General features: G+C 51.1%; 1 protein-coding gene across 5 annotated transcripts; it reads right to left on the bottom strand.

Moving 5' to 3' along the window:
* Window positions 1-16,804, bottom strand: CSRNP2 (cysteine and serine rich nuclear protein 2). Of its 5 annotated transcripts, none has more exons than XM_084751486.1 (5): window positions 16,554-16,804; window positions 10,560-10,795; window positions 8,977-9,035; window positions 4,847-5,143; window positions 1-3,023 (listed from the first exon to the last, which is right to left on the bottom strand). In XM_084751486.1, the coding sequence occupies exons 2-5, from the start codon at window positions 10,708-10,710 to the stop codon at window positions 2,103-2,105; spliced, it is 1,428 nt and encodes a 475-aa protein (XP_084607612.1). In that variant the 5' UTR covers window positions 10,711-10,795; window positions 16,554-16,804; the 3' UTR covers window positions 1-2,102. The 5 variants fall into 5 exon arrangements, with proteins under 5 accessions (XP_084607612.1, XP_084607608.1, XP_084607609.1 ...); XM_084751482.1 differs by having other exon boundaries at window positions 8,776-9,035; window positions 16,554-16,803; XM_084751483.1 differs by having other exon boundaries at window positions 8,776-9,035; window positions 10,560-10,791; window positions 16,554-16,803.
* Window positions 16,805-17,005: the final 201 nt, after the last annotated feature.

Raw genomic sequence — 17,005 nt, 5'->3', positions numbered from 1 at the left:
TCTTTTGAATATTTCTTTAATATTACATTTAAATATCTTTCTTAAATACAGCATTATTACAATGTAAAGAACCTAAAGGGGGAAACTGTTTTCAGAGCCAGACAAGCTTTGGGTTCACATTGAGTACGACCTGTGCGCAGGGTGCAAGGAGACAGCGTAACAGGAGCTGCGGCCGTGAGCACAGCCCTCCCTCCTGGCAGTCAGGGGCTGCAGTTTCTGTCCAACTCAGGTAGCACCAGAACTGACATGGACTAACTGTAGGAAAGGTCCTCTGTTTGACATCAGTCAGGGCTGAACAGCACTCAGAGGCTGGGGTAGTGTGCATCAGAGCGTGGGATTAATGAAACGTGTTTAGAATAGGAAACTAGAGTTATATAGAATTATCAAATATCTTGGTGGTTGACTAGTCTTTCTGTTTCTTAATGAGAATCCAACTCTAAGGCTAAGAAAGTTGGAGTCCTAAGAAGGAAAGGGGCTGAGTCCAAACTTTCAGGAGGGGTCTTCTCTATCAGCCAGGCTCAGCGGAGAGTTCTAGCATGGGTGAGAACACCGTAACTCCTTAGCATAGCTAGTGAAGCTGGAGAGAGAACCATGGACTTCTTTAGGAACTCCAACAATAAAACCAGGAAGAAAAGGTGGTACAGAATGGGCTAGAGCAGTGTCTGCATTGAATATAAGGTCCTCCAGGCTTAGGAATTACGAGGTTTTCCAGGTGTTTCTGCAGTCACACACATTGAAGTTTGCTTTATGACACTACAGCTTTATTATTATCCCACCAAAAATAAATAAATAAATAAAGCCAAGCAAGGTGGTATACACCTGTAATCCTAGCACTCAGGACGAGCAGTCAGGACTGCCACAGGTTGGAGGCCAGCCAGGTCTACAGAGCAAGTCTCAAGGCCAGCCAGGGCTATTTAGCGACACCCTGTCTCAAAAACACCAAAAGAAAACAAGTTTCTTTCTCTCCTGGTTAGTAAAGAATGATAGGGAAAAAAAAAATCAGTATTTTGCTCCTACTGCCTCTGTTTAGCCAGGAGGCAGAGGTAGCACCGCCAATAAAGAGCTCAGTGCTGAACGGGGAATCTTGGAACTTAAGACCTGAGAGGAGCAAGAGCTGCTGCCTGAGGTTAAGTGTGGGGCCGGGGTCCCAGGCTACACGTCAACGGTCATGGTGAGATCTTGACTCCTCCTATGGCATAACTAAGAATCCGCTTGACTTCAGTCTTCCTAATGAACACCCGCCATTCTCGGGGATGGACTGTAGTGGCACCCAAAGTGCTCTCTGTCCCACATCACCAGAAGGGCGGTGAGGACAGCAGCTGGAGAGTCCCAAGCCACCACCAACCTGCACTAGTTTACATCCCATTCACAGCCAAGACCGCCCAAAAAGAGCATGTGGGGCGCACTAGGTCAGAGAGCCAGACAGTCATCTTCCAGACCGGTCCATACTGGACCCCCGCCTCATGCGCAAGCCTCACTCGACCACATCCCAGTCCAACCTGCCTTTCTTTCAAGGAAAAAGGATGGAGGAAAAGGCAGAAAAGTTCAACTCTAGTACCTAAGCACATATGAAAGAAACTATTCAAGTTACAGACAGGAAGCCCTGGTTTGCAAACCAGGTCAGGGAACACCAAACACGTTGAAAATGAAGTTATTTACCAATTACAGGTGGGGGGGGGGAAAGGCGGAGGAAATGCTTAGAGCTCCTGGGAGTTTTGTACAGAAGCAGGGACTCTTCTGAGGCCCCGTCCTAGACTCAGCTGAGTGGCCTTTCCAACAGTGCGACCGATGACTGATATGCCAAGGCGGGGTGTCTGAGGAGCCCTGTGCCCTGTGGGGAGCTGCTCACATCCTGGTTCTGGCCCTAGTCGTAATCAAGATCTGCCTGAGCTACCCAGCTCACTCTGATGCCATCTTCGTTCTGGTGGCCAGAGCTCTCAGTAGGGAAGCCCAGCAGGGCTGGTCTCCGAGGTACAAACATGTACTAGCAGTCGCTTCCTACCCACGTGCCTAGGACTTCCAATGAAATGACCTGGGAGCAGCAGCTCTGCTCTGAAATGGTGTGAGATAATAAATAGAGCACGGGCAATGTCTGTCTCAGGTCACACTGGCAGAGGGAGCTCTAGGGCAGAGTCCTCAGGGGTCCGGCCCTCGCTCTGCTGGGAGCTCTGCAGCCCGCAGCCTTCTTCACTGTCTGCTCGGAAGGGTAGGCTGGAGGGAGGCCAAGACGCGTGGAACTCGTCACTCTCGGGCCCTTTGCGGTCACAGTCATCCGGCAACAGTTTGTCGAGAGTGGGTGTTTTCCCCACCTCTGGTTTACAGAGGGAGCCTGAGTCTGAGGGGCTGCAAGCCACCAGTGAGGTAACGGGGAGGGAGAAAACACTCAGCTCTTTCTCCTTGGGGAAGGGGGCTGTGCCTTCCTCTGAACCGGCCTCTGCTTTCCCTCCCACAACCGGCCTCTGCTCTACCTGGTAGTACACCAGAGGCCCACTGTTCAAGTAGGACGGGCTGCTCATCGGGGAGGCCGCCGAGTGTTCCGAGTTCTCAGTAAAACACAGGACGGAGGAGCCCGGGGGCAGCTGGGCCTGGATGAGAATGGGGGCAGCAAGGCCCGGACACAGCTCTTGCGGAACAGCCAGGGGCTCCTCCAGAATGCACACGCCCAGGCTCTCCATGCTGGAGTCCAGGCTGGCGCTGGAGCCGCGCGAGTCCTCCTCGGCCTTGAGCCGCTCCAGCTCCTCCGCGCTCTGCAGGTGCATCACCGCAGTCTCGTTCTCGGCGATGAACTCCTGGAAGTCCTGCGTCTCCGAGCTTTGCGCTCCTGGCAGGCTGCAGCCAGCAGCGGGTGAGGGCTCGTCCTCGGGGGCTGCCGCGCGACTCAGCTGCCGTTTGCTCTCGAGCTCCAGCTTCATGATGGTGTGGAGGTAGTGAGTCCGCACTCGGATTGGGTTAAACTCAATCCGCCCAGCCATGTTTCCGCAGCCGTCCCTGGAGCAGCCACACGGAAAGGACATTCGATCCACCTGAGGGGAACACAGGAGGTTTAGCTCTGACAGTGGAGACTGGTGACAGTAGCTGGCACACACAGGCAGTTGGGATTTGAGAAGCGACCAATTCAAAACGTAGCATGCAGCTCAAGCTAAGGCTGGGCTTAGTCATCAGGCCACTTGCATCTCAGCTCCGGCTCAGCCATTAATTAGTGGCGGCGTCTCGGGAGAGTCGCCCATTCTCTCCCCTGGGCTTTGTTTCTGCTTCTAAATAAAAAGACAAGAACCACACCAAAGGCTCCTTCCAGTCAGCAAGCCCAGTGCCACCTGAGTGCTGACATCTCCGTGCGTAGAGTTTTCTGCGCCTCAGGGACTCACAGAACTTACCTGGTTGACTGAGGCAAAAGGCCGGGCCAAGCCTTCTGCACTGACAGGCGTGGAAAGTGAGTGGAGCTCTTGCTACTTCAGTGCAATGCACTCTAGGGAAACTAAACAAAGGTGCCTGAGTGCTGAGGTGCTCAAGTAAAGGTTCACACCATGACCAGCTCCTCACCACCTGCTTCTCCCTGAGGAGCAACCAGTGTAGTTCTGAAGTAATGGCCAAGGTAGTTACAGCCAGAAACATCTAGAAAGGAGATGTGCTGGCATGATGGCACACGCTTTTAATCTTAGTACAGAGAAAGCAGAGGCAGGTGAATCACTGAGTTTGCAGCCAACCTGGGCTATATGGGGAGTTCCAGGCCAGCGTGGGCTACAGTTTTAAAGAAAAAAAAAAAAAAAAAAAAAGGAGATGCTTAATATCAAAAACACAACTCAGAAAAATTACAGAGCACGCAGAAAGAATGGTATCAGCTTATTGACCTCTCCCCTAGACCTAAGGTGTAGTGATGCACACGGTAATTCCAGAACTTGGATGTGGAAGCATGACCAAGATTTCAAAGCCATCCTTGGTTATAAAGTAAATTCAGTTCCAGCCTAGACTGAGACCCACTTCTCCCCCAAAGAAGCCTCTCTCCAGCCCCACCCGTCACTAAGGCTAAGCTCAGGGCTGTGACTGGCCAACTCAACAAAGGAGCTTCACGGCAAAGATGTATGGCCAGACCTGCTGCAGCTCTGTTACTAAACAAAGCCAGGACGAGCTGAAGGACCCAACCCCCGTGCCCTCAGCACAGCTCTGAATCTCACTTGGGCCAGCACTGGGGGTTTCCAGGGAAATGGGGGTTTCAAACAGTCTCTTAGAATACCAACAAGAACACAAAAAGTACAGGCTAAGCTGGGCATGGTGGCACACACCTGTAAGCCCAGCACTCAGGGAGGCAGAGGCAGGTGGATCTCCTGAATTCAAGGCCAGCCTGCCTGGTCTACAAATCGTTCAAGACATCCAAGACTACACAGAAACCCTGTCTCAAAAAAGAAACAAAAACAAAAACAACAACAACAAAAAGCCAACAAGAAGATATTTTGAGGAAACTAAAGATTTAAGTATGCCAGATCAGGTCTGGTCCTGAATTAGGGAATCTCAAAGATATTTTGATTTTTATAAAGTTGGAGAAAGATGCTGTGTGCACAGATAATCGAATCCACAGGTACCTCATTTCTGTTTCCCGTCATCTCAGTCACTACTTATAAATACAGTAACTTCTGTTCCTCCCTTTACTGCCAGCTGATTATCCTCTGAGGTGAATCACAGAGAAGGTAACAGGCAGCTCCGCAGTCTGAGGACCTGCCTGCTTGTCTCCTCTGGGAGGGCTGTGGAGCTGGAGCCTGTTCTCAGGATGGGAAGCTGTCTGTCTTCACTGGCACCCAACCAGACCCCACTCTTGGAGCAGACATACTACCGCAGGCCAGATGTGACTGACCTGGCACTTAATCCCAGCCTGGCTACAGGCACATGCTTCTGGGTCACAGTACAGCCGACAGTCACAACCGCACTCCTCCCGAGACAGGCGGATAGCTCTCAGTTCTTGCTTCTCCTCAGCATCGATCCGGTGCACCCCGGAAGCCCTCAGCAGGGCCCGCCGCCGTTTGGTGGGCAGAGGCTGAAGGAAGAAGTAGTCATCCACTTCCACGTTCTCCACGTCGATGTCCTCGTCCGACACGTCGTCCAGTGTCAGGCCGTCAGCTTCCACAGACTCCACAGTCCCGTTCTTGGTCAGCTGTCAGGAGACAGGAAAGGTCAGCTTTGGGGCATTAGCAACAGGACCTGTGTTGTCCCACACCACAGCTGAGCACCAGAAACGTAGAGACAGAGCACCTTGCTTTTATTTAATTATATATTTTAATAGCCAAAATAACTAAAGGTTGCCATACTAGGCAGCACAGGACATGATAAAAAAAATCAGAGGAGGAAAACAGAAACTTCATCCGGCTCTAACAATACCCTGTCAGCACCAGGGGCAGCACCTTTCTGAGTTCTAGGTCCTCAGAGCCGTCGTCTGCCAGGTCTGGCAGCACCCAGCTGTCACCCAGCTGCTTAGGATGCAGAGGCTCGGGGCCTAGCAACAGCCCAAGATCCTGTCTACAGGGATATTCTAAACACGCCGCGTCTTCCCCCTAGAAAATAACATTTCCACCAACATCCCCTCCATTTTCTTTTTTAATGTTAAACATTTTAATGATTTATTTATTTTTAACTTATGCATACTGGTGTTTTGCCTGTATGAATGAGGATGCGAGGGTGTTGGGTTTCCTGGAACTGGGGTTGCAGACAGTTGTGAGCTGCCATGTGGGTGCTGGAATTGAACCCAGGTCCTCTGGAAGAGCTGCCAGTGCTCCTAGCTGCTGAGCCACTCTCCAGGCCTAGTTTCTCCATTTCTGAACTGTCACCTGAGGTGGAGCTGATGGTGTACCAGTGGCTGGGTGTTCTTCAGAAATACTGGTAACCTTGCAAAACACCCTCAACTTGAACTGGAGAACCCAAAACTACCTTCAGAGAAAAAGGGTGCACTGGACTGTGGGAGTCCCATACAGTACACACTTACTGTGTGCTCACAACTGCATTTCACTGTTAGGGAGATGGCTGCTAATTGTTAACAACCATCAACCCACTTCCAACATGGGGCCTAGAAGAAATGTGTTCTTTCTTCCTTCTAACCCTTGTTTAACTTCAAAGAAAAACTCCGTTAAGTAGGACAGTGTAAGTAACACTGTGTGTGCTGTGTATCAGCAGAAATCTGGGCTCTCTGCACTGAGCGGACAGAAAGCCAGGGCAGGGCTCTGTGGAAGGACAGGCTGCAGACAGTTTCTGGCTGAATGAGTTCTGCAAACTCACTAGCAGATCTAGTAAAGAAAATGGAGCCCCAGCCCCTGGGGCTCTGGAAGCTGCTAGCAGGCTGAGAGCCCAGTGGCTGGAGTCTTTGGTTTATTTCATCAGACAACCAGAGTGGTGCTGGGAAGGAACTACTCCTGGGAGAGGGGTGACGCAACGACAGGCTGAGTGGTAAGCCACGCACCTCACTGTTGGCTGTGGGGAGCTAGCTGAGTGGGCTTCCTCAGCCTCCGCAGCCTATTCCCTGTACGCCAGGCGAGCCTGGTCCCTTTCTGTGTCGCAGAACTGGCTCATCCCCAGCACTCTCGCTGCTCTCAAAGGAAATCGATGAGAGAAGTAGGAGAATTCAGATCTCTACAAAGGGGCATTTCAGAGCCGCACAGCAGTTATCAGACAGTGCCAGGACAGCGAGGGATTGTCAGGGAAAGAGAAGTCATGGCCCAGTGGGGTGGCTCACGCTGACAACTCCCGGCACTCAGCAAACGGTGGAAGCACGAGGAGCAAAAGCTCCAAGCCGTTCCCTGCCTGTGAGACCCAAACAAAACCACAGCAACCACCACCACCCAACGCAAACTACTAACAATAATGAATCCCATGTGGATAAAACAAAACTAAAATCTTAGAAAAGTACATGTAATGAAAGCTACACAGTTCCAACAGTTGACTGGAATATCCCCAAAGGAAAAGTAATAGTAAATGGCAGCCGGGCTGTGGTGGCGCACGCCTTTAATCCCAACACTCGAGCGGCAGAGGCAGGCGGATCGCTGTGAGTTCAAGGCCAGCCTGGTCTACAGAGCGAGTCCAGGACAGCCAGGGCTACACAGAGAAACCCTGTCTCAAAAACAAAAAACAAACAAAAAGTAAATGGCACGTGAGAGACGAAGTCTGTATGTAACTTCAAGATTGTGCCCTTCTGGGTGCTAAAGGCAGGAGAGCGTGTTTCCTGACAGCCTCTGCCGTCATGGCTGGCGCTCAGTACTAGGGACAGAGGATGCTACCTCTTAGGTCATTCCTCTGCCTCATGTAGGGGACAGAGCCATCACTGCGAAGAGTGTTTATTTGTCTAGCTGTTGCTGTAGCAACAGAAAGGTGACAGGGTCAGTGATGGAATTCCTCAGAAGAAAGGGAAGACTGTCATAGTCATAGTAACAGGTGTAAGGCCTCATGCAAAGAACGAATCTAGTGAGATCTGGTTGGTCATTCTTTGCCACGTGTTTTCCAGCTCGGCCCCGCTGGCTCAAGTCGTCTACCCCCGACAAGCAGCGCAGCCTCCTCAGGCTTCCGGCCCAGAATTGATGCTCATTCCTAGCTGCTCATTCTCGTTCATGTTTTCTCTCTCCTGAACTGGGGACAGGATGTGAGGCTTCGTACACACGAGGCGGGCACTCGACCACTGAGCGGGAAATCTGAGCACTTATAGAAACTCGGATGGAGTGCCCACAGCACTAAGGTGGAGCGTGGGTGCTGGGACGCGTGTCTTCTGCTGCTGTTCCTGTAGGGTGGCAGGTGGAGTGGGTTTTAAGATTGATTTGTTTGTCCAGGTCTGGTAGAGTATGTCTTTAATGCCAGCACTTGGGAGGCAGAGGCAGGCGAGTATCTACCAGTGTCCTGAAGCTAGCCATATGAACCACCATGTGGGTGCTGGACCAAACCCAGATCCTCCACAGACACTGGGTGCTGGTCTATGGATCTAACGATGAGATAATGCTCTCTGCACCGAGGAGGCCCTGTCAGCTTTTTGGGGTGATGACGTGGTAGTCACAGAGGGTAGTGTACTTTCAGAGACTGTTCTGTTCAGGACAACCATGACAGACCCGGTAAGTGTTAGGTATTCACGTTATACTTAAAAAGCATTCTTGCGGCCTGGTCTACAGAGTGAGTCCAGGACAGCCAAGGCTACACACAGAGAGACCTGGCCTCGAAAAACAACAACAGAAGCATTCTTGCTACAAGCAGTGAGAAAGGGACAGTGCAGGGAAAGTAGGTTTTGGGCTATTTTTGTTTTGTTGGTTTTTTGAGACAGGGTTTCTCTGTGTAGCCCTGGGTGTCCTGGACTCACTTGTAGACTTGGCTGGCCTTGAACTCACAGAGATCCACCTGCCTCTGCCTCCCAAGTGCTGGGATTAATTTTTTTTACTATTTTATTTACATTGGTGCCTGCCTCCACGTATGTCTGTGTGAGGGTGTCAGATGCCCTGGAACTGGAATTACAGACAGTTGTGAGCTGCCATGTGGGTGCTGGGATTTAAACCTGGGTCCTTTTGAAGAGCAGACAGTGTTCTTAACTACTGAGCCATCTCTCTGGTCTGGGAAAGTAGTTTTTATCTTTGGTTGACACTGACACCAGAGATGACAAGGAGGAGGCTCAAGATATGATTGAAAGTCTGAGACTTCCCATTAGAATGATAAATTGCACTCTCTGCTCGTCAAGATCAACGTGAAATCCAACATCATCCCTGGCCGCTGTGGGTCCCCTCGGCCTCAGCATGCAGGGAGCACCAGACCCCACGACACAGGCACCTTCATTTTCTTGGCATGGAGTTTCTCCTCCTTCAGGTGCTCACGAAGGATCTCTCTGTGGTTCACCTCCTGTTCTTGTGCAAACTCACAAAGGGTGTAGCTGCGCACAGAGTTGTGGCGCTGGGCCATTCCCAGAGAGCTTCCACCCTGGCTGGGCACGCTGGTGAAACCCTGGCGCCGGGCAAAGTAGTAGACAGTCACCTGGTCAAAGCGGACACTCTTCCTCCGCAGCTGCTTCTGCCGCTTCAGGATGGATGTGGCTGTGAGCAGAGCACAAATGGGCCTTAATCCAGAGGCGGCCTGTGCGGCCTCTCACCTGCTCTTACTCATCTAGGCTCTTAACGCCTTCCCATATGTGAGGCTATTTCCAAGTCTTAAGTCATATGTAAAACTGGAAGGAGCCTTGAACCACAGCTGGTTCATAGCACTGCCTCCAGACTGACTTTATCTAAGTAGCTGGCCGCAAATTTCTATTTTTAGACAGCAACTGGGGAATGCTAGGTACTCTTTTCAGGAGAAAAAAAAAATTGCCATGTGATAATTTAAACTAATTTTAAAAAACCAGCTCTTAGCCGGGTGTGGTGGCGCACGCCTGTAATCCCAGCACTCGGGAGGCAGAGGCAGGTGGATCACTGTGAGTTCAAGGCCAGCCTGATCTACAAATCGAGTCCAGGACAGTCAAGGCTACACAGAGAAACCCTGCCTCAAAAAAAGAAAAGAAAAAAAGAAAAAAAAATCAGCTCTTAAAACCCAGGAGTGGTGGCACACACCTTTAATCTCAGCACTCAGGAAACAGAGGCAGGCGGAGTTTGAGGCCAGCCTGGTCTACAAAGTGAGTCTAGGACAGCCAGGGCTACACAGAAAAACCCTGTCTTGAAAAACCAACAACCAAACAAACAAAACAAAAAAGGAAAACTTTAGCTCTTCAGTTTGTGTCTCCATAGCCACCCGTGGACTCCGCTGACGAGGAGCATCTCTGCCGCAGAGGAGACTCCGCTGGGCAGGACAGTGGGGATCTTCTCTAATGGGGCTGATGATAAATATTTTAGGCTCTTTAGGCCTTGAGGTCTCTATTGCAACTACTCAAGCACACTGCTTGTGCATGAAGACAACCACAACAATAGTGGGATTGCTGCCACAGAACTACAGAGACAAGCTGTAGACCAGACACAGTCCCAAGCAACCCTTGACCCTTACTATCAGAGGTTCTTTACAGGGACACCTTGAGAGCCGGGAGATGCCCCTGGGCTCAGGCCAGGTCCGCTCTGAACTGAATCCATGGTACCCTCAGGGCTTTCATTTCAGGGTTCAAACCCTCAGAGATCTACAGGATCAAGACCCTAGCAATGAAGAGTTCCAGAGGTCATCTACTCCTGCTGCAGCTACAACTGCTTTCTTCTTTCTTTTTTTTGGGGGGGGGGGTTGTCTTTCTTTCTTTTTTTCTTTTTTTTTTTGAGACAGGGTTTCTCTATGTAGCTCTAGCTGTCCTGGAACTCTCTTTGTAGACCAGTTTGGCCTCGAACTCATAGAGATTGGCCTGCCTCTGCTTCCCTGAGTGTGTCACTGCGCCTGGCCAGTTACAATTTCTTGAACTTTTGGGAAAGTGCCTTGAGGTAGAGCTGTGAGCTCCTCTTCCTCCATCAAATCTCGACATCCTGGGTGCCCCAAACAAAACACAAGTGGAATCAATCCCTGCAGCCTCTGCTGTTGGAGCACTAAGGTTTCCAGAGAGCAAGGACATGCCCCCAGCATGGACAGAAGCAGGCTGGCTCGGGCTCACTCACGTGTGAAGCTGGCATTCGTAGGAGGGTTAAGGCTGTCGCAGCTGTCGGCGCTGTCACTGCTGGACACTTCATCGTCTGAGTTGGAAACTGAGGAGCCCACATCCACATCGTCAAACTTCCTCTTGAGCCCTGAGCCCGGGAAGGCATCCATTGGCTTCAGAAGGCCTCCTCGGGGAGCCGACCACGACGGTCCCCAGCAGCTCACCGCCAGCTAGCCAAGGGCATTAGGACTCTGCCTGGGGAGAAGAGGCGTCAGCAGTGCTGTCCCGAGACAGACCCCAGGGAAGTCTGTAACACATCACTCTAACTCAAGAAATCCTAAGCACCTGGCCCGGCCTTCTCTGGCTTCTCTGGCCCAGACCGTGTCCTTGTTGACTCTGGCCGGTGTTCTCGTACTTGCTTCCTTTCAGCCCCTTCAACCTCAGTTACTCTCAGAAGAATGAGTTTGCAGCAGCACCGTCCCAGTGGAGCGGTGGCCTCACTTCCACTCTGCAGGCCACAGGAGTCGCTGGCCCAGGCTACCACTCACTACACAGGACAGCACTGGGAGAGACTAGACCTGACAGCACAGCCTTCCGAAACCCAAGTGTTTATCCCAGTGATAATATATAGCCTGGCATCTCCCCAAGCGTATATCTGCAATACACTAGTTCCACGGATATTAATAGCCTTTTGGATGAGAATAGGACCTGTGTTAAAATAGTTTAGAAAACCACTTACAACAGAGCTTCTGATAAGCATGGTAAAGGCTGGAAGAAAATAATGCTGGATTTCCCAGCCCGGTGACGGAGGCACTGCTTTGCAAGTGTGTTGGGGGCAGACACTCTCTGGAGCACGCCTCGGAAAACCCTGCTCCAGGCCCTTACTTCTAAAGGACATTGGCAGCCAGGAAAACCCTTGACCCAGATCTTCCGAGTGTGAAGTGTCCCACCAGGCTCCCAGAAAGGGCAAATTTAGTACTAAAGAAAAGAGCCAGGATCAGAATGTGTACTGGCTCTGGGCGGGGCTTGGTGAGAGACGCTGGCCTAGCAGGCACGAGGCCCCCAGGTTTGATCCCAGCATCACACACGAAACTAAAGCCAGACTCTTCCTCAGGCTCTCATGGTCTCTCCTCACTTTCTGTGCTAAGAAGAGAGCAGAGCTTTATACTTTGTGGCCTCTAAGAAGAAACTGTAAGGAGAAAGCAGAAAAGGAAGTCACACTTAAGCCTGGGTACACCAACATGGCCGCACAAGCCTTTCCCCTTCTCCATCTTTGGAGAAAAGCCAAACCCACGTGTGCTGAGGCACGGCACTCCCCACTCTATGACCTCACTAGTTGCTAATTATGCAGCAGGATGAACAGCTCTGCCCAGACCTACAAGGCTGCACGGCCGCAGAGCAGCCACCCAGAATGCACTGCAGAGATGAGCAGTATCTGGTACAGTCTGGAGTTTCTGGGCTACATCTTTCAGTAGCAATTTAGACCTGCTCTGCAAAGTTAACCGGACCTGGTGCGTGCTTTGGGGGTTTCCTAAAATTCCTACTCAGATCACAAATTCTGCACTGAAGGCACAAGATGAATCCAAGTCCCTTAACTTTCATAGTCTCAGACAAGCACATCCCTCAAGTAAGTCTGGCTAAGAAGAAAAATTAAAGTCAAGAGCTTGTTAAGAATTATAATCAAGGGCACGGTGGCACACACCTTTCACCCCAGCACTCAGAGGCACAGGCAAGTGGATCTCTGTGAGTTCGAGGCCAGACTACATAGTGAGTTATAGGACGGCCAGCCTACACAGAGAAACCCTGTCTTGAAAACAAAACACACACTCTCACTCTCTCTTTAATAAAAACATAAATTAAAAAGAAAAGAGAAAGTTTCTCTGTGTAGCCATGGTTGCCCTAGAACTCACTCTGTAGGCTAGGTTGGCCTTGAGGTCACAGAGATTTATTTAACATTGCCTCCTTAGTGCTGGGATTAAAGGCATGCACCACCACTACCTGGCATGTTTAAAGATTTTATTTGAGATTAGCTTTTGCAATACTGCATTTAAGACTTGGGACATATGTTGTTTTTAATGTATAGAATGCCAATTGCTTTACGTCAAGTTTTAGCTTGGCATGTCATTAAGTTCACTTTTTATTTGTACACTTGAGTTTATAACGAGTAAGGTTCTATTGTATGTTTTAAAAACAATTTCAACAGAGAAACCCTGTCTCGAAAAAACAAAAACAAAACAACAACAACAAAAAAAACAATTTCAGTTCTTCCCTTAAAGAAAAGAGACGCTCTAAGGGCTGGCGGTCAGCAGTTGAGTGTTGGCTGCTTTTCCTTCAAGGGACCTGGGTTCAGTTCCAGCATCCAACCCTCTCACTCCAGTTCCCGGGGTCTGAAACCCTCTTCTGCAGCACCAGGCACACAAGAGGCCCTGTCGGCACACATGTACCACCTACACACATAAAACAAAATCTATAAAGCACTTACACATAAAATAAGACGCCTATACACATAACACAAAATCTATAAAGTCCAAATTACAGCTGTGTTCCTCAGTCGGCCCACAGGTCACCACAGTCTCAGGGACGAAATGAAGGAGGTTAAGGGACTTTCTGAGGGTTAAGGTTTTAGCTGGGCTTAAAATGAGACCTTCCAGCTGACAAATGTCTCCTTCCATTCTGTTCTGGGCGAAGGAGCACGGGGGCACCTGTGCCATAAATATTCATATGGACACCACAGAGGAAAGAGAATGCTGCCTGCTGGATTTGCACCCCTGTACCTTCTCAACTACGTGGGAAATAGACACTGAACAAAGAACCCAATTTCTTGAAAAGGCTTAAGCACCCCTCAAACTGAACTGAGCCCCAGGTAATGGCTGTCCTCAGCCAGAAGCACTCAGGGATTTATTACTGGAAGCAAATGTGCCTTATGCTCTCTCCTTCAGATCCTTTGCTTCCAGTTGTGCAGACTTTCTTTGAATATTACTCTTGGGGTCTCACATGAACTTGGATTTGGGCCAAATCCACCTTTCTTACCAAAATTCTCCCGTATCTTAATCAGCTGCCTAACCCCTCACCCAGGTCACGCTGTGCCCTTGAGTGTGGCTTCTTTGCTTTTATGTCTTCTCACTTCTGGGGTTGGGGTTGGGGCAATGACAGAGGAAAAGTGGAAAGGAAGGGGAGGGAAACTGTGAGACATAAGGAAAAGTCATTTCCTTAAGCTGCCAAGACAGTCAGGTCTCCATGTGTAAACAATGTGTATACAGACCTGCGTGGCCTGTCCCACTAAAGGGCTGGGGACGCAGCTCGGTAGCACAGCGGCTGCCGATCACGCCTGAAGCCTTCCCTGGCTTCAATTCCCAGCACCACAAAATGAGCAGCAGCAGCAGCAGCAGCAGCAGCAAAACATTTTATGGACAGTACTCTGGAAAATTCTTGAGACTCCACCATTTTAGCTCTCTTCACCTAACTAAGGATTTTAGCAATACTTGCTGTAAAATTACCTGTTACTTAAAATTGTCTAAGTTTAGCTATTAACCCAGATTGGCCTTCAACTCCCAGCGGCACGAAGCCCCAGCTTGTTTCTTGAGAAAGGTCTGGAACTCAGGCAGCCGGCTTGCTTCAGCTTCCCAAGCGTTGGGATCACAGGTGTGTGCAGTAAGTGCGGCCCTCCAGCCCTGAGATTTTAGATTTCTGTCATCATCTCCTGCAGACTATCTAAGTTTACATTTCCTCGGCTCTCCTTTCCAACTCTCTGGTGAGCCTGGCTTGTTGAAGATGCCCGCGGTATCACGAACGTCTCACCTACCTGCACGCTGCCTACAAGAACTCACTACAAATAGCCACTAACACAGGATCCATGCGTTTCACTTCACCAATTAATATCCTCTTAAACCCAAAGTAGAATCAGCCATTCACACTGGCTCAGCTATTCTCTTAACCACTGGTGAAAGATCAGTGCCTGAGTCCAGAAGATGCCCTACAGCCTTCCCATGATGCAATGCATGGAATCCCAGCACTTATGTGCAGGAGGAGCAGGAGTTCAAGGTCATCTCCCCCCATTACAAAGCAAGCTTGCAGCTAACAGAGGCTACTGAAACCCTCTCAACCCTCCCATCACTCCAAGTTATATCCAAGCAATGAAACCTATACAGAAATATAAGGCCGGGCGTGGTGGCGCACGCCTTTAATCCCAGCACTCGGGAGGCAGAGGTAGGCGGATCGCTGTGAGTTCGAGGCCAGCCTGGTCTACAAAGTGAGTGCAGGACAGCCAAGGCTACACAGAGAAACCCTGTCTCGAAAAACCAAAAAAAAAAAAAAAAAAAAAAAAAAACCAAAAAAAAGAAAGAAAGAAAGAAAGAAATATAAGCAAGGCGAGACTAGAAACGCAAGTCAGAACACTTAGCTGTCTATAAACACCTTAAACAACAGAAAAGGTATCACTCTGTAAAAGCTCTTACATGGCCGTGAGAGAAGAGTCGGAGACACAGTCTGACTGACTACATTGCCTTACGGTGTTTTGTTAAGTGTTTCTAGCTCAACATTTCCCAAAGGCACACAATATACATCCTAACTACACATCACATTAGGCTAGTGCCAAACAAAGCCAGCACATATGTAGATTTCAGCACTAGGTCTATGCTTTCCACAGGCTGAGGACTCAAACCCCAAATCCCAACTTACATAAGAGCAAGAGCCGGGTGTGGCAACACATGCCTTTTAGCACCAGCACCCAGGAGACTGAGGCAGGTGGGTCTCTGTGGGTAACGTAGACCCCTCACAGCGAGAGCCTCTCCACCCGACTAGAACCCAGTATTCTGCTAAAGGTCAAAGACCCTCTTAGAGGATTGTTAGGACTACTGGCCATGACCAGGCAGAGGTAAGGTAGAAAGGCTCGCTGTTAACCCCAGTTACCTTGAGTAAGAGGCCCTACCCTACTTCCCTTTCTAAGATATTGTGGGTGACTCCCAAATACTACAGCTTTATGGATCCACGTGTCTCACCGAGATCACGAACATGGAAAAGCACTTGAGGTACTCATGTAAACGGCCAAGTATTTAAAGGCTCTCAGATTCTTAACAGTCTGCTTGCACCACGTTAGAATCTGACTTCCCACAGGTAAGCCACAAGCTCTCTGTGACATGGGACATGATGCTGCCATACCTCTCCCCTGCCACACAACAGCCCGGGTTTAGAGATTTGTACATTTTAAAGCCACCAAAAGGGAGACTGTGCATCTGCTGGCGTTTTTAACGTGAACTGAAATCTGGAGGACAAGGGGAACAGTGTCATCTCTTGGGGATAACTTCCAGCCTTTCACACTACAGAGCCGTTTGTGTGTCACACTGCCACTCTCAGCCCTTCTAAAAGGAGGAATCAAGACCACAGCACTCAAAGGGATGGATGGCAGGCGGCCGCCTGTTTGGGCCTGTGAAAAAGACCAAGCTATAGCAGCCAGGACATGGGGTGCTCTCATTTTTTTTCTTAACACAGCGCCAGAAAAATGGGAGACATCGGGCACCAGAGCAGAAGGGACATGTCAAGTCACCTCAACACCACTGAGGAACCCCCTTCAGCTTCAACCCGCTGACTGCCGCTAGCCTTCCCGCTCACTCGGGCCGACCGGCTGCAGTTCCCACACAGCCTTCCACATCCTCCTGCCCGCTACTCACAAATTCCCAAGCACTCCTCCCACATTTCCCCCAGCCCCCCCCTCCCCTTCCTTCACTTCCCTCCATCCTACATCACTGCCCACTCCATTTCGAACTCGGCCCGTCAGCCGCGATCCCGCCGGCTTCCAAGCCGCCCATCCGCCCGTCCCTCGAGCTAGCCTGCAGCCCGGGGCCCGCGTCCCCGGCGCCCCTCGCTCCCACGCCTCTTCCCAGAGGCGCCCCGGCTCCCCGCCCCCCGCCCCCTCGGTCCGCACGGCTCAGCGCCGAAGCGGAGCCACGGCCGCCCGAGAGCCGCCGCCGAGCGAGGACGAGGCGGACCCCTCCGCCCCGCACCCCAGGCCCATTACCGGCCCCGGCGCGGCCGTCTCTCCCGTCACGGTCTCCGCCGCCCCCGCTGCCGCCTCAGCTGGTGTGCAAGCAGGGAAGACCGAGGCGTGCCGGGCCCCGGGCGCGCCGCGAAGCTCCCGGGGCTGCAGGCTGTGTGGGCCGGCCGGCCGGCAGGCGGCGGGGGGCGGGCGGCTCTGCTCTCTCTCGGGCACCCGGGGCGGCAGAGCCCAGAACCGCCCCGGCTCCGGCTAACAATAGGCTCCGGCTGCAGCGCTCTGCCTCTTATAGGCGCCGGCGCGTCGTGGCCGAGGCCCGGGGCAGCCTGGGAAATGAAGTCTACACCCGGCCCACGCCCGACGGCATGCCGGGAGTTGGAGGCGATGAGCGCCGCAAAATCCCTGTGCCGCCTTAGAGCAAGCCTGCCCGAGCGTCCGCAGCGTTCCCGGCTGCTCAGCGGCACCAACTAAACGAC

This window comes from Acomys minous, assembly GCF_964271855.1.
Source record: "Acomys minous genome assembly, chromosome: 12".
NCBI lineage: Eukaryota > Metazoa > Chordata > Mammalia > Rodentia > Muridae > Acomys > Acomys minous.
Note: the sequence above shows the minus strand (reverse complement) of the source record. Positions and strands in the feature narration are given on the sequence as shown.